Raw genomic sequence first — 23,357 nt, 5'->3', positions numbered from 1 at the left:
CAATACAGTAAAAATAAAACTGCCCAGCAGTTTGGGCAAACATTTAACCCAACCGCTGGGTTTGTTCATTTTCAACCCAACTTGGTTTGTTTTTAACCCAGAATTTTTTTTAGAGTGTTATAGCCATCTTCTTCAGTGATTGTTGACAATGACATGACTTGTTTTTGACAAATAAAATAAGAAGACTTAATTTTGATGCTGAAAATCACCCCGAGACCAGTTGATTAAAAGTTAATTACAAAAATGTCTCCGAAAATTAGTTCGGAGAAAAGCATAAATTGTTTGCAGATGCCACTTGGTTTGGTCTTTTGCTCTCTAATTCAGTTTCATTCTGATTTTAAGTGTCCGCGTACCATTTGGAAATGCTTGTGTGGTCTATGATCTGTCTGTTTTGTTGTAATGTGGAGTATATACAAATCATTTGTATCGAAGTAAAGTGCTGTTATTAAGTGCATGTTTTCCTGTTTCTGTTTTTATTTTTTATTAGCCCCTAACTAAAAACTGATCACACTTTCATTCTTTTTCCTCATGAGACTAATGTTTCAGCCATTACTAATCCCAGCGTTGTGCTTGCCAGGAAACAAAGTTTGTCTCCTCTTTGGAAAAAGCATTCACTTGTGTTTTGAAATGTGTAATGGATTGCATATGTACAGCTGTCTGATAACATTTAGCTTCCCTTCAATTTTCAGATAAAATGGGCTTATGTGCTTCTAAAAGTCCCACAAGTTGCATCCTGTCTTGATTTTTTTATTTTTTTTTTCAACAAGTGGTCCGCACTTACTGTCAGTCGTCTCTGTGCCGGTTTCCTCTCCCTGTTAAGTGTTAACCATGTTGTGATGTCATGAGTGGGTGTACTTTGAGATCAGGGCTGGCACAGCTTTAAATTGCTGTCAGGAAAGTTACGCACTTCTTGCTTAGCCTACTTAATCTGGGTTAGACACGCGTTCAGTGCTCAAGTGAGTATTGTTTTATTTTCTTCTCTTGACCTGATAAAAACATTGTGTAGGGAAATGTGACATAAGTGAAAATAATTCACCGTTCATGTTAAGAACTTGCTTGTAAACAGATTTTTTTTGTTGAACTTTTCCTGTTATTCTTATTTTTATTTTTAATTTCTCTTTTTTTCCTCAATAACAGAAGGTTTGGGGTTGTTGAAGCATTGTTTTATGCTTGTGAAATACTTTTTATAAGTTATGGTCTTATAATATTTAGTCTGAATTTGTTTATGCATGTGTAGTAAATTGATCCGACAAGGTAAATTAGTTGTCAAACATTTGTAGCAATATTTCTGTGTTCTCATAAACAGCGTTTACTGATTTGTGGTGATCAAAACAGCTGTAAGCTGTTTACTACAGTAAAGCTGAATTAGTCTTACTAAACTCGTAATACAATTACAGGCTTTATGTAGCCTGAATTCTGTCATTTGGATTGTTTTTGAGTCTTCTGAAGTTTAAAATGCAGATTGATTGCATCTTTCCAATGAAAACATCAAGAGTTAAGTTAGTTACGACATGTGTAAGGTTTTTCTACAGCATAATCATTTCGAAACTGCAAAAGTATTTGTAGAAAAGTAAAAATGTTTCAGAATTAAAAGTAGAATTTATTTCCTGATGGCAAATTTGTGGTAGAACAGGTAATGCGTCTGACTTTAGATTTCAATGAAGTGTAGTCTATCAAAGAGCACGTAAACAGGGACATGTCATTTGAACCAACACTGCAATGTGCCACACATTTGTTAGGCAGAATAATAGAGTAAAAGCTCTGTCCTGAAAGGAAATACCAGCAGTTTTTTTTTGTTTTGTTTTGAAAATGTGAGCAGACAATGGTTTGACTTATCAGATCGTGAGAAGTAATTTCAGTTGCCCCTCTTGTTTACACAAAAAAGAACACATTTAGTCCATTGAGACTGTGTGACAAGCATTTATATGATTATGAAATAGGCCATTAAAGGTGTGGACAGGTCAGCCGGACTCGGCACGAATCGCTCCACCTATACAGTACGTACAATGAAACATCAAAAAGGTCTGCTGAAGATAAACAGACTTGTTCAGAACAAGCAAAAGTTTTAGTTTCATTAATTTTATTACAAGCCAAACTCATCCCACTAGTCAATGAAAATGGTTTCTGGAAAAAAACAACAACAGCTTTTCTCTACCTTTAGACAAATTTATGGACAAAATGCAGGGTGAATTGAATACGCTGCTTCACTCCATAATGCAGGGGTTTTCAAAGTCACCGACAGTGGGTCTTCCTTTTGACACAATGTACACAATGGCGCCTCCCCAACCAACAATGTTTACTAATATTCAATAGCAATCAGTGCGCCGAGAGTGCTGCGCCCACGCACTTTTGTCTCATGTGCCTAATATACTGTAATCGTCTTTACCTTGATTTAGGGCTGCCCTCGACTAAAGATTTTCTGCTCGACTAGTAGTCGTTCATTTTAAGTGATTAGTCGACTAATCGCACGTTTATTAATAAACCATTTAAATCATAATAAAGAGCCTTTAATGCCTACATACCCTAATCAGCATTCAAGCGCAAACTTTGCTACAGCGCACCGGCAGATGTAATGATTATGAATACGCCAGGGAAAAACAGCAAGGAGACTGCTTTAACATTTTAATAATTAATTGATAAACTAGTGTTTTCTGTATTTTCGGCTGCAGTGATGAAGTTGACGATGTTGACTCGTCATCTCCGCAGTAGTGGATGCGCCTATATGCACGTTTCGTACGGATTACATAACCTGAGAAAATTTGTTGTTTTCCATTTTAAATTGGTTAATTTAAAAGTAGACATTTCGCTTTCTATAGATATATTTTTCATGTCTGTGAGGAAAGTTTACATGGAGTTTCGGTTTGAGAGAGAGACTGCAGAAATCGCACCCTGTTTGCTTTCATTATTTTACAAAAGCACAACGTTTTGTTATTGTGTGCGCACAAATAAAAGTAGACTCTTCACAGACTCAAAAGATGTATTATGACCAAAAATTACAGAGTATTTTAAGTGTAAGTGAGGTTAACGTTAAAGCGAGCGGCCATGTAAAGCTACTACTACTAACATGTATCAGATGATAAGCCATATTTGAGGTGGATGAATGATAAGCAAGTGTTTGGATGTCCTGGCCGACTGTAATTACCACATAGACCAACTGTTATCGATCTGTCAGTCACAGACTGCGTGACTTCACCAATTCCTGTGGATTTTTTTCCCCCTGTGACTAAGCGACTGCTAAAATTTCTTGTCAAACGGTTAGTCAACTATTAGGGGCAGCCCTACCTTTATTACAATCATCATCCATCAAAACTTTACTAGCGCGACACTGGTTTGCTTTATCCAACAGACAGATGTAGTTTGTGTATCATATGCTAATGCAGTGGTTGGGTATTTTGAGATGTTGTTCAGTCTGATGAGAAACAGCTGGCCAAATACACTATTCTCTCCACCACCTCTGATGAAATCGGTCAGGTTTTTTCTGCATTAGTGCTGTTTTGGACTGACCGTTTGAATGCATTCACTTACTGGATCCTTGGACTGAAAACATTCCAGGAGTTTACAGTTTAAAATGATCGGAGGCCTGTACCATGAAGCCGGATTCACTGGCTAGCCAGTTAAGTTTCAGATTAGTTTGTGCCAATCCTGGGTTTTAGGTACCATGAAAGTGACTTGGCTTTTAGCGGTGTTTATCACCATAGTAACTTACTCTCCACAGCTAACCTGCTCCGGGGCAGGTTATGTTCTGGGTAAGAGATCTCAAACCGAAATTAGACCAATCAGATGTGAGCAAAGTGACACTGACACATCCAACGCAATAAAGTCCCTCCCCCAGTTTCTCTTCCTCCAAATTAAAGATCACTATATAGTAAAAACAAATATTTAACGATGAAATTGTCTTTCTTTAATGATTTATAGAATTATTTTATGATATTTAAATAATTATTATATGATCTATATTATTAATCCATTTTACACAAGCAATTTTAGTTTAACAGTTATTATTAAGCATTTATTTTAAACATTAATATATACAGATCATATGTAAGCTGTAGAATCAACAGATAACTCTTTAAAAATGACTACATAACCTTACATGTTTGAGTCTGTATTGCTGTATATAATAAACTATATAAACACTTGACAATTTTCACTTGCTCTGATAGAGCAAGATAATTTCTTTTATTTGTCCTTTTTCATGAACAAGTTTCTTCTTTAGTGTGAATCCATTTAAATTCTTCATTTTCTTCAGCAAAAGAGTTTTGAATTGCGTTGACTCTCTCGCGAGAAGTAAATCACAGTTTCTTTCTGTTGCAAGGCATGTGATTGGCTGTTTGCCACTGATGTCACGTATTCATGTACACGCGCTCCACAAACTCAGGATCAAAGCCTGAGTTGACAGAGAAAGTTGATGATCAGCATCATTGGTACCAACAAAGCCGGATTGGAGTGGTTTGGTTTTGTCAACTTGAAACTAATCCTATAACCCTGAGTTTGTTCAACTACCATCATGGTACAGGCCCCTGATCGAAAACAGAGGAGTGGAAAAACATAACGTCTCTTGTCCAAAAACCTGCTTCTTTTCACTTGTTTCTGCTATAATTATGATTAATGATTCATTAATTAATTAAAAATTGTTTTTACCACTGCGCCTCCCCTGGCATGGTCTGGCGCCCCCTTGGGGAGGCACGTCCCACACTTTGAAAACCCCTGTCCTAATGCACCGGCTTAAGTTTATGGCAAGTTGAGCCTCAAGTCAACAAGAATCTTGCATCAGTGTTTGCTTAGTTATAAGACAGGAGAAGCAGGACATTGGTTTTGGAGTGAAACCGAACATGGACTGATGAATATTTCTGTGGAAGAATAAGTCAGCTCTGCTCCCTCCCATCTCCGGTTTACTGGTAGCTTACCAGCAAAGATGATGACATGGCACATCACTTATAGAAGCTTCCATATTTTTTTTTTTCCATTTTCAGCAAAAAGATCTTGTGAAATTGAAACTTTGTTGGCTTATTTTCGGCAGCCGAGACGTTGCTGGTAGCATTTGGCTCTGCATGATTTTCCACCAATGGTTGTATATCTTGTTGCATCTAAAGGGGAACTGGATAGCGATTAAATCACTTGAGGTTGCAGAAGTATCTTTACTGTTGCTTGCTCGTAGGCATTCATACTCAACTACAATATCCAGCTGTATCAGGCGGCAGAACATGTGACCATGAGCATACAGTTGCGTGAATTTGCTGTTGCTCAAGTTAGCTCAAATTGTCAACTCATATTGAAAACAATTGCCTTGATCCCTGCACATCTCTTACAGTGTGAACGCCCTTTCATTTTCACTGTCAACGTTTTTTTGTGCTCTGGAAATGGTTTTGGAAAGACATACATACATTAGATAGACATTGATTGAAATGTACTTCACCCCCTCACAGCCTCTTTTACATTTGCATTGAATAAAATATGACTAAGGTCCTTTAACTGATTGGAATTGTCAAACACCTGCATTTAGTCGTCACTGGGAAATCTTTGTTTGGGTATGCTGTTTGTTTTTAACTAGTTAGTCAGTTCCACAGTATTAAGGCTCATCTGTGAATCATATCCTCAATTATACTCTTGCACCTGCAACTCAAATGACTCATTCTGCGATCTTCCATCTTTTTCCCTCCCCAGGTGATTCCTGAATCGTTCCGAGTCCATCTCTCTTCCTCAACTCCGTCTCTACATGTGCCAGGGGCAGTACGGGTATAGCAGTGGGCCGCTGTGCTGACGGACTTGGTGACATTAGGAACTCCTGCCTTGGTTCCCTCCATTGTGTCTAATGGATCTCAGGCTTGCCTCATTGACGCTCTGTACACTACTGATTCTCGTGACCTCTGGGCCACAGCCATCCATTGGACAGAAGGTTTACACCAACACATGGGCCGTCCACATAATAGGGGGCGAGCAGGAAGCTAACCGGATTGCTACAAAGCATGGCTTTATAAACCACGGGAAAGTAAGTGCTATATGTTCAAACAAGTAATTCTTGTATGTTTGGTTCACTTGGGTTGGGTTGCTCATCTATGTGCAATGCATCCGTGTTCCTTTTAAAACGAAAGGCGTTAAGCCTTAATGAACTGCTTTCATTTTCGATGTTGTCAGCAAAGGTCAAAGAGAATGCAAAGAGAGAATATTGGGTCTTATTTTACCTCAAAATCAAAAGATTTGTTTTTTTTTTCCATAAAGGAAATAAAATCTAGTTTTAAGTCCAATAAAATTTATTTTCACTGTGACTTTAAAATACAATAATGACAAACATAGTTTTTTTTATTTTTTAAATTATCTAAAAGTAGCTAAATTATCAGCAAATTAAAGGATTAGTTCACTTGAGAATTAAAATTTCCTGATAATTTACTCAGCCCCATGTCATCCAAGATGTTCATGTCTTTCTTTCTTCAGTCGAAAAGAAATTAAGGTTTCTGAGGAAAACATTCCAGGATTTTTCTCCGCATAGTGGAATTCACTGGGGTTCAACGGGTTGAAGGTCCAAATTGCAGTTTAGGTTTTAAGTGCAGGGTTGTCAGTCATTTTAGAGTGTTAAATACTGTTTATGATTACTGTAATGAACAAGGGACGTGTTGATGATTCACCAAAATGATTCGCTTATTTTCAGAACCTTTGCAAATCTAATCTGTCACGTCAAACACTGCACATGCTTGTCTTGTGTGTATGTTTTTCCTCTCTCATAGACAGTAATATTTCTGTATCGCATCTTTAATTTGTAGATTTAGTCGCTGTCCTCCACTGGAGCTGCTCCCATTCGTTTTATTTTGTCCCATTCATTTAGTCCGGGTGCCTTACAAAGTTGCTGTTGGTGAAATTAATTTTTGACAGACGAACTTGTGCCTCGTTTGGGCTGGTTTATTAGATAACGTTGTGTCATTTGTGATAAGACTTTCTGGTGTTACATACACTACCATTCAAAAGTCAGTAATGGTTTTTTTTAATGGTTTTTAAAAGAAGTCTCTTATGCTCATTAATGCTGCATTTATTTGATCATAAATACGGTAAAACAGTAATAATATTATTACAATCTAAAATAACTTTTATATTGTAAAATGTAATTTATTCCTGTGATCAAAGCTGAATTTTCAGCATCATTACTCGAGTCTTCAGTGTCACATGATCCTTCAGAAATCATTCTAATATGTTGATTTGCTGCTCAAGAAACATTTCATATGATTATCAATATTGAAAACAGATGTGCTGCGTCATATTTTTGTGGAAACCGTGATTCATTTTTTCAGGATTCTTTGATGACCAGAAAGAACAGCTTTTTATTAGTACTTATAAAGCACATATTAATACCTTATTACGGCCATTATCCCTTAATCCTACCCAGTACCTAAGCTCAACATGACCTTACTAACTATTAATAAGCAGTAATTAGGAGTTTATTGAGGCAAAAGTCATAGTTAATAGTTAGTTAGTGGTGAGAATTGGACCCTAAACTAAAGTGTGACCAAAAAATCTTACTTTGAATGGTAGTGTAAGTTGTTTGAAATTAACTTTAATCATATTAAAGGCGAAAATGCTGTTATTCAAATTATACAATGTTCGTGCCGCTTCTGTTGTATGAATGGGACAGTTTGTTAGTCCTGTTAGTAGATATGGTTATCAGTCTGAAACACTGACTGTCCATGTGACTTTGAAGTGAACTTTTAAAGCTGTACCATGAGAGTCTAATTAGTAAAGATGCAGATTTGTCCTTTTCTTCCTCTCATTCTGTGGAAATCATGAATTTTGAACATTTCCTGCATGTTACGTCTGAATGCTCTGGCTCTCTCTGAAGGAATGCATAAAACATCTTCCTCTTTCTCCGGTTGTCATTTGATATTCTCAGCGTGTAACAGCCCCTTGACAGTAGACTTGTGTGGAATGAGCTGCTACCTCACTTCCTGACCAAGGTACGCTTTTTTTTTTAACACATGCAGAACTTGTAGGTTTTGTTCCGATTAGACAGTTTTGCTACTTTCTCCTCTTGGACAAAACTAATCAGATTTTTCGTTCCCCACAAGTAATTGAAAGCACATATCAGTCGATAGTCAATTCATTAGGTTAGATGATTAATTTAGATGTGTACTACAGCCCACCCTTCAGTAATGGGTTCACTTTAAAACGCAAACAGACCTGTGTCCAGATGGTACTGTAAAGCCAGGTGATGAATGGATCCCTGCGTGCTTTGTAGGGAGCACTGAATATGCTGCGGTTAGTAATTGCTGAAAATGAATGCCTCAGGGTCCACGCTGGCATTCAGTCCTGTATCTCTTGAGAGATGAACTAATAACGCTGCCATTTTTAGCGTTTCGAGGCAGCGCGTGTGCACAATTTTTAAAATGCAGCTTCTGTGCCTAGGTTCATGGCTTATTCATGACGACTTGTCACTGAGTGATGGTTTCGCAGCTGACCAAAGTTCATTACTACAGACATATTCCTGCTTTTATCATTGGTAGAACTGGTATTGGTTTTTTAGGACCAGCAAATGACTAATGGTGCTTGCTATTAATTGGCATTATTACTACTACTGTTAAAAAGCTTAGCGTGTCCATAAATGGGTAAAAAAAAATTCCATAAAGTTATATCAAGCCATATGTAGGGACTAGAAAATCATTAGAGGTGGACCGATAGTGGATTTTACCGATAACTAGGTTGGACCACGCTGGTCGATAACTAATGTTATAAGAAACAAATTTTAAAATGTATTAGTAAATGTTGAAATTTACAGTGAACAAAACTCTTATTAACCTTAGTTAATGTTACAAATGGACTTTTTTTGTAAAGTGTTACCTTTTCATATACAACAGTAAGGCTTAAAGATGGCTATCTTTAAATATTATCTACACAAAGGTCATATTGAAATTAGATGTAAATTGTATGCATACTCTCACACCTTATTTGCTTCTATTTTAGAAACAAAACAAAATATGTATTACAGTGACGATAATTAAAAATCGAATGCTTTTCTGATTTGTTTATATGTTTCTGTCAGCTGCATGACGATACAGTTTGCTTTCTTGTGTCACTAGCTTTAAATATGCAACGAACACATAAAAGCAACCAGTTGAATATAAACCATAAACATCCATTCAAATAGATGGTAACAATCGTGACATTAAACATTTGGGTTGGATTTGCATCTGTTTTTGTCATGTTGTTTTAACCGCTTGAGGTACTGCTAATGTTAGCGTCGCCTCAGCCATGACGGCAAACATACTGCTGTTCTTTCTCCAGTAATGCAGCATCTAGTCAGCAAATTAATTACTTTATAATGATATGAAAACACGTATGGTAGTAGAGCTGCACGATTAATCGTAAAAAGATTGCAATCTCAATTCAAACACCCACGTGTTCTTATTTTATTAATGACAACAATTTGCCCGTGTCTGTTAAACCTTTTACAAAATCATACCGGAACATTAAAATCTGTGTTCGTGCTGCCACTGATCCAGAGAGAGCAGTTTTGAACCACGCAGTAGTTACTTCTGTGTTACAAATATACAAATTATCTCAGAAGTACTGAGATAAAAGTTTAAAGTTAAGATATAAACACTGATGTCTACGATAGTGATCAAAATGGAGCAAACCACCTTTTGAAACTAACTTGGCGCTTCAAATAATGGTTGTATTAATTACATCTTACGCCACTAGGTGGCGACAATTGACTGTTAAAAATGTTTTTGTCATTGAATCATTCATTCAAAAGATTTGTTCAAAAACTGATTAATCAAGTAAAGAAACAAGTATTTATTAATGAGTCATTAAATTAATTCAAAACCATTTTTTTTTAAATAATTTATTCAGAATAGTTTAACATTTTTCCAGTAATTAGAATCCAGCAATTAATATTTTGTCTGAACCTCTAGTAAATCACATGTTATTTTGTTTAGTTGTAGCCTATATTCAGAATCGTGGGAGAATCGTGATCTCTGTTTGAAACCAAAAAATCGCGATTCTCATTTTATCCAGAATAGGCAGCTGTACTGTATAACATACAGTTTCATTGTCTGTTTTAAATCTGCATCTGAAGTGTCCCATTCTGTGACGTGCGCAGCCTTGCGTGTCAAAACAAACTCCAGAGGCATCAGTGATAGTTTTTATTCTGCCTCTAGAGGTTGCTCTCGTACTGTTTAATGACAGTGGACTTTTCTCAGCTTCTCTAGCAATGGATGCGACACAGAAAAACTATCAGTATGGACTTTTGCCGGTAACCAATTGTTCCAGCAATCGGTTATCGGTGCCAATTAATCGGCAATACCGATCAATCAGTCGACTTCTAAAAATCATATAGACTTGGAACTTTTATTTTGAAATCTGTTTCTGATGGTCTTCATGATTTTTTTTGGAACTTTACCAGAGCTCTTTTGATTGATGTTTAAAAACTAAACATGTAGTTTTGATTTGCATCATAATTCCATTTTGCAGTTTTTTTCCATGAGCTTTCTTTGAAACTGTTCGTCATGCTCGTAAGAACAGGAAGAAACTTGAAGCCACGGGATGCATTTGAGCTTGAAACGGAGAATGTTTTTGTTGGACTGTCGAGCTGTTATGGATCACTGTAAATCACCTGTGATCTTTTGTAATAAGATTGTAGCATGGTTTTTCTCACTGCGAGACCGCTGCTGCTCCGCTGAACAGAAATCACACCTGGCCGAGCCCCAGACCCACATTGTGTGATGAGACATGCTGACAGCACTGTTGGCAGAGTTTGAAAAGCGTATCGTTTGGTTACACCAGTGCCGTGGGCTTAACGTTTTTAAGATGTCTCATTTGTGTTCCAAGTGGAGGATTTCTTCTACAGACTGAGAAAAGCTTCTGATTTATCCAAACAGTGCCTTCTCTTTTTCTTGTGCAGTTGAAGATGCTTTTGTGTAGTTTTTTCCCCTCACTCTCCTGTTTTTCTTAGGTGATGTAATGAGAGGCATGAATAAGCCGTTGATGTGCTCTTGAGCGTGGCAACTTTTTACTTTAGAAATAATTCCCAAATAATTCCCACAATAATTTTGGGAATTCCCTTTCAATTTCTTCTCAACCTTCTTAGGATTTAAACAAGCTTGTCATTGGGTTTATATATGTTTTAAGCATGATGTTATTGCTATTGTTTTTAATGTTTATGGCAAACTACTAGGAGTAAGCATTAAACTTAAAGGTTAGTTCACTTCAGAATTAAAATTTCCTAATAATTTACTCACCCCCTTGTCATCCAAGATGTTCATGTCTTTCTTTCTTCAGTCGAAAAGAAATTAAAGTTTTTGAGGAAAACATTCCAGGATTTTTCTCCATATAGTGGACTTCACTGGGGTTCAACGGGTTGAACGTCCAAATGTCAGTTTCAGTGCAGCTTCAAAGGGCTCTACATGATCCCAGATTAGAAATAAGGGTCTTATCTAGTGAAACAATCATTCATTTTCGAAAAAAAATAAAAATTTATATACTTTTTAACAACAAATGCTCGTCTTGCACTTCTCTGCGATGCGCCATGCATTACGTTATCATGTTAGAAAGGTGGAAGTACTGCGGTAGGATGAAAAACTCAATCTCATTTTCTCCTCCAACTTCAAAATCATTCCGACATCGTTGTTTTACCTTTTTTTTTTTTTTTTTTTTTTTTTTTTTGTAAAGGGCGTTTGACTTAGTCTTTGCATGTTCACTTTGTAAACACTGGATCGGTACTTCCGCCTACGTCACACGTGACCTTTCCAATGTGAGCATTTATGGTTAAAAAGTATACAAATTTTATGTTTTTTAGAAAATGACAGATCGTTTCGCTAGATAAGACCCTTATTCCTCGTCTGGGATCATGTAGAGCTCTTTGAAGCTGCACTGAAACTGACATTTGGACCTTCAACCCGTTGAACCCCAGTGAAGTCCACTATATGGAGAAAAATCCCGGAATGTTTTCCTCAAAAACCTTAATTTCTTTTCGACTGAAGAAAGAAAGACATGAACATCTTGGATGACATAGGGGTGAGTAAATTGTCAGGAAATTTTAATCCTGAAGTGAACTAATCCTTTAAGCTTGTAACTGATCTCACACCATTTGTGTTACGAAACATGAACGATACCTCAAATAATGTGACTCATTTGCTATTACTTTTCTGAGTGATTAGATTTACAGTTTTGGCCAAGTTAACAATGAAATGAGCAGAAGAATCCAAAAGATTTGCATTGAAGGAAGTCTGAGCCATAGCTAGAGACAAAAGCTTATTTCAAAAGTTCACAGATTTGCAACAAAAAAAAAAAGCTCACCAATTTTATTAAAATACATTAACTTAATATGCACATTAAACTGAATGCATAAGCTTCACAGCCTCATTTCTAATGATATAATCTTATTAAAAAAATATTTAGTTTTTCAGATAAGGCGGTGTGACCAAGGGAAAAGAGTGAATTAATAAATGAGATGACTTGGTTATGTTATTGAGGGGCGCCATTATTATATTTATGAAGAGAGACTGTGAGCACAGCGAAGTCTGCGAAGAAAATATGGGTTAGAGGTGGATCCCTTCAGGTCCTGGACACCATCCAGATACCTCATCTCATTATTTTCCTGGTTGCTTGGTCAGGATTCATTTTGTTACCTCCCCCTGTGTTTGGAGTTCAGGCAGCCGTTATGACTCGATGGTTTCACTGCGAAGTCTTTAGGATTTTCTGAGACTGTTGAGACAGATCCATCTGTTCCATTTTAGTTATCTTTGCTTTCATTCCCTCATGAACATAATTCACAGACGCTCTAGGGCCAAGTCATGATGGAATGGTTGTTTGTTGTTTCTTGTTTTTTTACTTTTAATGTAGTATATTGTACATGGCAACTTTCCCACAAAGACCAATTATGAATCCCACCCAAAATCACTTTGAATTGTCTGTGAGAAAGTCCTTGTTCCATTTATTTGATTATTATGTTGATGGAAAACAAGGGCTTGGATTACCAGAAATGAATCTGCTTGAAGGATTTCACAGCTGTGAAACCAGACGGTTACTTGCAGGTGTTTGTGCTGAAGTCGAGGGAAAGCGAGATCCTGGGCTGCAGCTGACGTTTTATGGCACGTAATTGTGCCAGGACTACACGGCAGTAGATTTGCTCCAAGGCAAATTTGAATTATAGGGATCTGCTCGATATCACTATAATGAGCCTTTGTAGTTGACTGATGCAGAATGTAAACAAGTTACTTTTTTTTTTTTTTTTTTTTAAAGTTTACTGATGTAGTTTAAACATATTAGCAATTCTGTTAAGATGATGTCTGATTTAAGATGATGTCAAAAGCATGTATTAAATGAAATGAGAAGTGTTCTCGTTTGTGAGTTTATAAGAGTCTCGCAGTTGCATTTAGTGCCTTGCCTACTAACCTACATCCTGCTAGCTTATAAATTGAAGTTCAAAGTCACTAATTCATACGGTCCTGCTGTTTGCTTTCGTCTCCATGTTGTGCTTTTTTCCATGACTAAGAGACTCATTTAGCAGTTTCTGTTACAAAGGCCGTGTTGTTTTTCTAGAAGAGGACAGCTGATATTTCTAATGTTTTATTTACAGAGAGCCTCCCGCTTTTTATTCAAGCACAAAGGCGAACATAAGAGAACTTTTGAGATGATCAGTTGTTTATTGATGAGTAATCGTCAGATAAAGGAGACAAACATAATTTTGACTTTGAGATTTTAGCTTTTAATGTGTTTGAACTCTGTTCAGTTTGAATTGATAATCAAAGCTTTACAAGTGGGATTTGCAATGAGAACTACTGCATGTAGCATGTTAATGATGTGCTTAGCTTTTAAAAATCTAATCACAAATTGGATGTATTAATAGTTCTTTTTTTGACAATGCAGCAGCTAAAATAAAGCAATAAGCCCCAAGAAGCCATGGTTTACAGTGAATTTATAACAGCTAAGGGGCGTTGTTAGCCACGACGCAGAGTTTTTGCTTTGAACTTATTGCTTTTATAAAACGGTTACCACACAATACAAATATTAAAGCCAAAAAAATATGTATTAATGCAACTTTCATGAAGTAAAATCATAAAAAGGCTTCCTTCCGCTGGAAAAAATAGTCCCTGACAGTGAACAGCAACAGAAGTTACATTTATTACGCCTCTAGATGGTGGCAAAGATTGAATCACTCTGTCGCAAAGACTTTTATATTGAAATTTGCTGTGAACACGGAACAAGACACAAATGACAAATTCTTTGACTAGCGCTGTCAATGTCAGCAGGGCACGGGAAAACCCATTAAATGTTAAAAGGACAAGATCGCAGCGGACTTTCAAAAGGATTTTTTTATTATGAACATAGGACTGACCTGAAGGAAAATGCTAAATCTGAATGCAGGTAATACATTCAGTCACTCGATATCTCTCTCTCACAATACTCTTCTACATAATGCAGTAAACTTCAATGAACAAAATCAATAGAGAACAAACATATGTTTACGTTGCTAAGACAGATGCAGCAACATACACATTCAGTGGCGCAGTGAAACTTATGTAATGCGGTCAGCTGTATGTTTTCGGGAATTTTACATGTTTTTAAGCCTTGCCAATTTAAATATTCAAGCCCAAGAAGACGCGAAAGAGACCTCAATTCAGTACCCGCGCGCTGTGTGAGAAGTTTTGTGTGCGCACACATCCGGAACGCATGCCTAGAAAGCCACTTTTCAGGCAGCGCACAAATACTGAATTGAGTTCTCTTTCACTTCATCTTGCGCTTGAATGGACAAATTAACACACAGTTATGTCAAAATGCACGTCTTGGTGAGTATCCTTGTAAATATAGTCGGTTATTTCTTCAGGGAACATAACAGTTGAGAAGTAAAGCGCATGTGTAACACTTTGTTCCGAGCATTATGTCTTAAAGTGACAGCAGCCTAATAATCCTGCTGCTCTCTGTTTTTAATGTTAATCAAACAACAAGAGACAAAGAAAAAAACACTCACTGCTCTTGACTGAATAACTTTTATAAGGATTAATCTACATTTAATTTATACAGTGAAGACTGTGCAGTGTTGTTTTTATATTTGATTAGCCTACTTCTGTACCTGAAAACTACATTTAGACCTACTGAAAATCCTGAAAAGAACTATTTATTTGTATGTTTGTTCTTTTGTATTTGTTTGTGCTTTTGCTATTATTTGTTTTTATTTTATTACTAGCTATTTACTTTTCTTTAATAATATTTGAGATCTGTATTTGTTAGGCTAGTAGTTTTTGCTGTGGTATCAAAATTGGAATCGAGAAATGTGAAATTTGGTGTCATAACCTTCTTTATTAAGGTTGCATGAGTCAAACACAATATAAGCAATAACTATTTTAATTTATTTATGTATTATTTACTGGGCCAGTAGGAAAAAATCCTTAGTATTGAGCCCTGTATTAATTTCAGTAGTGCATAATACATCACCTTGTGAACAAAATGAACAATTATCAATGCATGAATGAAGCTCATTAGGAATGCCCTCTTTTTCTGACTATTTTTTTCCAGTTTTCCCTAATGTTCCTGCATGTGGGCAGAGAATCCCATAGACCAAAGAGGAGATGGTTCAGGTGTGCTTCAGTGCTTACTGCTCATTTGCATAAGGTTAAACTTTGCATAAAGTTAATCTGAACTCATATTTTACAAATTATTTCACTATACACCATGTCCTTACCAGACATGACGCGATAAAGCAACAAGTGACAATTTTTTTTTTCTGGTCAAGTGACGAGCAACAGGACTCATTTCTCCAAAAGCACACTCAGTCAACTGTATATTAAACATCAGATGTTTAAATTGGCTGCCGTTTTTGCTTTCAGTGTGAACAGACCAATTAGTTGTCGTTGGAAAATCGTCTTGACTGCTCCAGACTATTTTTGTTTCATGTCACTTGGTGGCTTTCGTATAATGCTGATTTTGTCCTCGTAATATCTTGCTGTTTGCTTTTAACCTTATTTCTGTACCTACAACACAAGATGCAGGTTATATTGGATCTGGATGCAAAGGTTATTTTACCCCATTACCTTGTTTACCTTCCTAGAAGCAATATCTGCTTTATGAGGAAAAGATTGCGGAACATCAAAAACAAAGCTTGTCTTGTGTTCTCACAACCATAATACTATTTTGCAAAAGAATGTGTACGTGCCTTCCTAATGATTTATGGCTTTTGATGGGTTCCCATGCCTTACTTTGGATCTGTGGGGATCTTGAGTCAGAAAACAGAGCCACATTCATGGGAACCGCAAACATGTTTCAAACTCGCTGTTTTTTCTTAGTAGCTGTCGCGGTTTTCGCCTGTGGTTCTTGTAACGTATTTAACCCTTTTCAGTAGGGGTATGAATCTTTTGGTACCTCACGACTCAATTCAAATCAATCTTGAGGTGATTCTCAATTTTGAATCAAATTTCAGTTCGATTTAATTCTAGTTTACTGTTTTGTTACTTTTCCTATTTCACTCTGGTATACAGTTTTAATAGGTCTTGAAGAAAAAAATCCCACTGAATTAAATATGAACGTTGACATTTATTTTGTTTTTCTTCTCATTTTAGTCAACCCAATATTATAAAACAAATGCCATTTAAGCTGACTGCAATCACATGACTGGCAGTCTTCTGTAATAAAGCAAGTAATTTTATTTTATTTTTGATATTAAAAATAGGAACAAAGAAGCAGATTACAACCAATAGGACAAATACAATAGAAAAAAATAATATACAAATTAAATAAGCTTAAAGTTTTTCAGGGACAGTAGCCTAGGTTTATTTAGCATGTAGTAAGAAATTGAATAATCAGATGTAAAAATAAAACACTGTATGAATTAAGTAAAAATTGATTTATATTAAAGATATAAAAGTGATTTAGTCAAAAGCAGTTTTTTTTTTTTAATTAACATTAATAAAAAGGACGGTAAAAGTTTATGAGGCTTCTGTCCCTTTAAGAATGAATGCACGGATCTAATATACGGTTTCATATCCGATTTTCTCCTAACTGTTTACGTTCGCGTAGGACATAACGGACTGTGTTTATGTGTTGGTGCATTTTGACATAATTGTGTGTGTATTTGTCCATTCAAGTCCTTTGAGTCCTTTTTTGTGGCTTATTGTGATTAATACTCTAACATGTCAACTGTAAGTAGTAATGCGACATTAAAGAAGTGTAACACTTTATATGTGAATCGACCCCCCCCCCCCCCCACACACACTTTTTAGCTTGCTCAATTTGCTTTCACTCCCTCAAAAATGTGACAAAGAAAGATAATATGAAAGCTTTACCCAGAAGAAAAGAGGAAGAAAAAGCACATCATTGGCCCCCAGAGAGTTTCAGCTGTTATGAGGAAATGGCTCGTCGTAGTCCATGATAGTCCATGATAGACCCTCTTGATTGAGTTGTCCAGGTAGTCTCCATTTTATCTAAACCATTTATTTAGTGAAATGGGGACTTAAAAACAAAAAAAAACAAATACCATTTTCTCAGAAAACCCCTTATGTTCTTCATTACATTGGTTCAAAGAGGTGTCTTTACAAGATAAATATTGCATCACAGTTCACTGTTTTGTAACTCAGCATGTTGGTGCAAGCGGTTGTTGATGAGTTTTTAACTGTCAACTTGCCTTCTCCGCAAAGCACAGCACAAATAATGAAACCTTACAGCTAGGCTGTTGATTGCTCTTGATCTGAATATTTTTGCCTTTTGTTTTTCAGACATAGAAGAAGCTTTCCAAAGAGTTTTCATCAGCTTCATTGTCTTTATGCCTGTGCTTGCCCCTATGGCTCCCTGTAGACAATCACACCGCAGTTGGATATTTCTAGTGTAAGCTAATGAGCAATGAACATTGACTTGTCTTTTGTGATATAGGGAGAGTGAGAAGTGAGGATACTCTTCTAGAGAACTGCATGCATCGTTCTTACTCTGGTTGATTTTCTCAAGACCACAGTGCAAGGTCTTAAACTCCTCGAGTCGATAGACATTGGCATATCGATCTACATGCATGTGACTAGTTGTATTAATTTGTTGTGCTTGTAGACAAGAAACAACCTCTTTTTTCAGAACATCAAAGAGATTTGGGGGTGGGCTCTTTTGACTAGTTAGCCTAGATGATTAGTTAACACTTTTGACTAGTTTTTGGGCCAAACTGAACACTTCTGCCATTGAAATGGCCATATACAATTGCTACATTCACAATGCAGGTAAATGCGGCCCAAATCAGATTTTTTTTTTTTTTGCCCACATATGACTCCTATCTGTTTTCCCCGTGACAGTAAAGTAAAGTAGTCAGTAGAAGGGCAGTGATGTGTCAGAACTCGTAAGTATTACAGATACAGCTCTATAATTCAAGCAAAACATGAGGACTCGTATCATAAAAGTTTCAAACCTCTGCTGTCTTTTGTTGTCTTTATTTTCATATCGCCTGTGCATAATTTCACTGGCTTCCGCTTCAGATCACACTATAAATAAACACATAATTGCTTACTTTGATGCCCTCCTTGTTCACTTCCGTATGACACCGCGCTGGGTGTGTTGCCAAGTCCGCGATTTTTCCCGCAGAATTGGGTTACTTTTTCACTGTTGCTGTGGGTTGAAGCGACCGTTCTAACGTGATGTTTAACGTTGATATTTAACCCCCAGAGCTAGTTTTGGACTGGTAATCATGTGCCAATCCCCTCCTGACATCAGCTGCTTGCAGTGTTATAGCAGTGTGGAAAACGGTCTACTTTTAAGTCTTTAGTGCTACCTGTGTAGTTCAAGCAGCCATAAAGCCAAAATGTTCTGTGTAATAAAGATCCCACCTCTTAAAGAGTTTGTCGAAAAGCCAGCTACGTTTCCAGACAGTCTAAAAAGCCAGTTCGTTTTATAATGTTATTACGTAATCTAAAAAAGTCATTGAATTTATGTTCTTGAGCAGCCTCGGGTGGTGTTTTTCTGTTTGGAAGGCTGTTGACATCTTTTCACACATGTAAGCCCAAGCGTCCTGCCAGACTGTTAAAGACCCACAACAAGTCATCTGCCATGTGTCTGCCACAGCTCTAGTAATTAATAGAGTTCCCCTGAGCTAACCAAGGTCTAGAAGGGCATTTTGTTTTGTTGATCATTTATTAGAAGTTTGTTTTGGTATTTTGTACAGTTAGCATAAAGAACCAATGCAGTTTTTCTTTTATGTGTTGACTCATTTCCTATTGAACAGGAAGTTTGGCCATGACTTGATAATAAAGATTCAGGTAACACTTTATTTTAGTTTGCTTATTATTATGCATATTACTAGAATATTGGCTGTTTATTAATTAAAGTACATATTAATGCCTTATTCTGAATGACCTTATTCTACGTTCTTAATCCTATCCAATACCTAAACTTAACAACTACCTTACTAACTATTAATAAGCAGTAAATTAGGAGTTTATTGAGCAAAAAGTCGTAGTTAATAGTGAATACATGTGCCCTATACTAAAGTGTTACGAGAATCATAAGTTTTGGGTCGGTCGGTAACCTGTATTTTTATATATATATATATATATATATATATATATATATATATATTTTTTTTTTTTCAAAGAAATTAATACTTTTGTTCAGCAAGAATGCATTAATTTTATTTGACAGTAAAGACATTCTATAATACTGCAGAACATTTATTTTTTTAAATGAATGCTGTTCTTTCAAAGAATCCTGAAAAAATTGAAATTTATAAAATTATTAAGCAAAATTATTAAGCACAACACAAATATTTTCAACATTAAATGTTTCCAGCAATAATAACAAATGTCTCTTGAGCATCAAATCAGCATATTAGAATGATTTCTGAAGGATCAGGTGACCCTGAAGACTGGATTCATTTTTTTTAAATATTTTAAAATAGAAAACTTATTTTACATTTTAATTTTTCACAATTTTACTTTTTTTATTGTATTTTGTAATCCAATAATTGCAGCCTTGGTGAGCATAAGATATTATGTAAAAAACATTAAAAATCCTACTGACCCAAAACTTTTGAATGGTAGTGTGTATTTTTTAATTTTTTTATTTTTTGGTAAAAAATACTATTTTTGTATAATATTTGTTCTTTTTTTTTAAAATATAGGCTATCCTGCTATCGTTGTCTCCATTTTAAATATTTAATGTGAACTTTGATCGATGAGTCTGTGTGTTACCAAGCTGAAAAATGACCTGACTTTGTTGCTCTGGGATTTCCAAAATTATTCATGTGTACACAACTTTTAACTCCATGTTTTGCCAGTTATGGTTTACTTTAAATAAGGGAAGCCCATAATTGCAACAAGAAGTTTGAATGAAGCATTTAATATGTAATGTGCATTGTGCACTCTTATTATTATTTAAGTTGGCTAATGTGATTTCAGAAGGGTTTGATTTGTCTTTTGTGTTTGTATTTTTTTTTTTTTTAATCTTCTTTATTGTGATTTCAGTATTTAATGGATTATTAGATTAGTTTAAATGTTTCAACATTCCAGATTAATGCTTTTTAACTTGTTAAACATTACAAAGTTTATCAAAGACTTTCTTGTAACACAATTAATGAGCAGATTAGTTGGCGATTTGTTTTGAAATCAGGTATAGAGTTGCTCTTGCCCTGTCAGAAACCAAAGAAAAAAGGATCAGATTTAGTGGTTGCGTGTTAAATAGGGTTTCAGATTTGTCCAGGATGTCAATACTGAACACCGATAGTCCTGAGAATCTTGACTACGCCTCGTAATTGCAAAACAAGCTCTAACTTGAGGTTGCAGACGACAGCAGGGTAATGACACAACCGTCTGAGGTTTGGTCTGGTCTTTAACCACACCTCGACACCTCTACACAAAACATCTCCTTTAGTTTCAGAGAAATTACAGCCCTATTATAATAAACCATTGTTGCAAACCTGCAACCGGAGTGAACACCCTGATCATGACGGATTTGAAGTGACACTACTGTTCTTTTAAGCCTTTTGCTGTGTTGCAGCTTCAGCAGTTGTTTTCCCAGAAAAATTGAAAGTTGAGCAGAGTCAAAGACTTGAGAAATAGAAGCAGAGCCCGTAACCAAAGCCAGATGTGTTTAAGGTGTGAGCTTAATGTCCTTTTCTTCAAGCACTGTCACCCTGCCGCCCACTCCGGCTCGGTTTCTCCACAAACCATTTAATTAAGACATGGCATAGTTCGACATGGTCGGATGGAGTGAGATTTCATTAGATTGTCTGCATTTTTTCCTTTTTTCCCACCAAGGCCTTGGCTCAATTTGTCAAGGCCGAGCTCGTGTGCATGCTATGCCCCTTGGCCTGTCACAGAGATAAATCATCTGTGAACGGAAAGGAATTGCTTAAAACGAACGAGTCCTTGGGCGAGACTCAAAAAACAATGTCTTGACATTGTGCTGGGCTTGTCTACCTATGCTTGTGCTTCGCCAATGATTAATTTTTAATGATCATTTATTATCTATAGCAATAGCTTATGTAGTAGTGTTTGGAGAATAGAGGTTTATTTAGGAGCAGAATGGTAAATGCGTTCTTGATCTTGGCAAGAGAAGTTGAGTTGGCCTTTAAGATGTTTTTGCTTAAAGGACTCTACAGACAACTGGACACTTCCTGTAATGTCACACATTCACTTCCTACAGGAAGGCTGTTTCAAAAGGTAGAGGAATTCTTAGGGGCCGTTCACATATCGTGTCTAAAAACGCGTGGGAAAGCGCGGCCGCACCGCTTTCTCCTTCTTTCCAAAGATGCTGAGGACATCTGCTGGTTAAAGCCGTGTAAATGCAACAAGAATAGCAAAAACACGTTGTACACACTTTGAAACCGTAGCGCGTGAGATTAGAATAAACAGACTGTTATCGTTTATTGGTGTGGACGTTAATGTAGTTATCATCATAGTTATCGTTCTTGGTGTGAACGGGCCTTAACAGACTATTTACCCAATATTTGCGTGTTTCGTCATATCCATTAATGGAGAAAAGACTACTTTTGTACTGTGGGAGCGGCAAAGGTAGTTTTAAAAAATGCTGAACGGAGGAAAACGTGACAGAGCTCGTAATAAAACAAGAATCAACATTGGCTTGGCTTTTCAGAGATGATGAGAACTTATGATTTGAAATGTTGTAAAGATGTCTCAGAGATGGTGTTTTTATTACTCAACAGGTGAGTAAGGTGTTTTATTGAACAGATAAATTGTCATGTAGCTCTCTAACAGAGTTCATTGTGAAGCATTATCTATTGTGAAGGGTCGTTTCATTATGGTTATTGTAGCGCTGTGCTGGAATTCATTTTCAAGGAAATACTGTCTTTTAATGGATAAACACTCAAAAAAGTATTTTGATGCTGTTCAATTTAAACAATTTATTTTGATTTAACACCATTGTATCAGGTTTCTAGTTCAAATGTGATTGCTTCATGTTAAATTCTGTTTAAATTGACGATTACTGTGACTTCAGTTACTCTGAAATAACATGTTTCAATCAAGTAACCCAGTCAAACAGGACTTTCACTTCCCATCATGATTTGCACAGGGCTGAATTAGGAGCTGTTGAAATAAAGTGTTATTTTATGCATTTTTTTTTTTAGCAAGATGAGAAAATGGAGAGACTTGATAATGTTTAATGTTCTATTATGTTGGTATTTAAAAGTATTTAAAAGTTTCTTGTGATTGGGTTGAGGACCTGCTAACAAGAATTCAAATTGCTTTAATAATAAAGCAACCACTATGGTAGTGCTCTGGATTAAACCAGTATCACTTCTGGACTGCCAAGTGCCAACACTTAACATCACATGTGTAAAGAAAAGTTATATCTAATTTGTTGTTAGGTAAATCACAGGACTAAACAAAAAGCATTAATTGAATAATTCAATTTAAATAAAAAACCATTTATTTAAGTTAAATGAACACCATTGATTCTAGTTAGTTGTACATGGTTGATTCTATTTGGTTTTACTGGTTTCAATCACGTGGAACCACTGTCCATGATTGAATCATGTTCAACCAAAGAGCTATTTTTTTGAGTTAAGCTACAGTAATGTCTAGTCAGCTTGAGATCATTCCTTCTAAACTGGTTATATCTCTTAAGCCTATAGTGAATGTTTTATGAGCAGTAGGATAATCTCTCTCTCTTTTTAATGAGTTATGAGAAAGAACCATATTGTTGTGGGGACTTGTGAGGATGCGTTTCAGTTAGGATGCCATCTTAGAAGGCAGTTGCCTGTGTAGGCAGTATATGTAAGGAGCTTGGGTTTGGTACATTACTGTCAGTGTTGCCTAACATTTGTCTTGTTCTTTCCACTCTATAAAGATATTCAGGTGCAAGCATCTGCAAGCCCAGGTGTGTGTTTGTGTACTTTTGTGGCTTTTAAGGGGTTATGATTTCATAATTAAATCTCTTGCAATAAAAGCACT

The 23,357-nt window shown here is 36.2% G+C and overlaps 1 protein-coding gene across 2 annotated transcripts in view; it reads left to right on the top strand.

Annotated features, from left to right (window-relative positions):
• The window catches only part of furina (furin (paired basic amino acid cleaving enzyme) a), a 122,982-nt gene that overhangs the window by 1,362 nt on the left and 98,263 nt on the right, over positions 1-23,357 (top strand). Inside the window, exons 1-2 of one of the 2 annotated variants that reach the window (XM_051899483.1) lie at positions 795-956; positions 5,665-5,989. In XM_051899483.1, coding sequence (XP_051755443.1) covers positions 5,813-5,989 — 177 coding nt within the window. In that variant the 5' untranslated portion in view covers positions 795-956; positions 5,665-5,812. Of the gene's footprint in view, positions 1-794; positions 957-5,664; positions 5,990-23,357 lie in introns of those variants that run through there. The other variant, XM_051899482.1, reaches the window with a different exon arrangement.

Source organism: Ctenopharyngodon idella, chromosome 7, assembly GCF_019924925.1.
Source record: "Ctenopharyngodon idella isolate HZGC_01 chromosome 7, HZGC01, whole genome shotgun sequence".
Lineage (NCBI taxonomy): Eukaryota > Metazoa > Chordata > Actinopteri > Cypriniformes > Xenocyprididae > Ctenopharyngodon > Ctenopharyngodon idella.
Note: the sequence above shows the minus strand (reverse complement) of the source record. Positions and strands in the feature narration are given on the sequence as shown.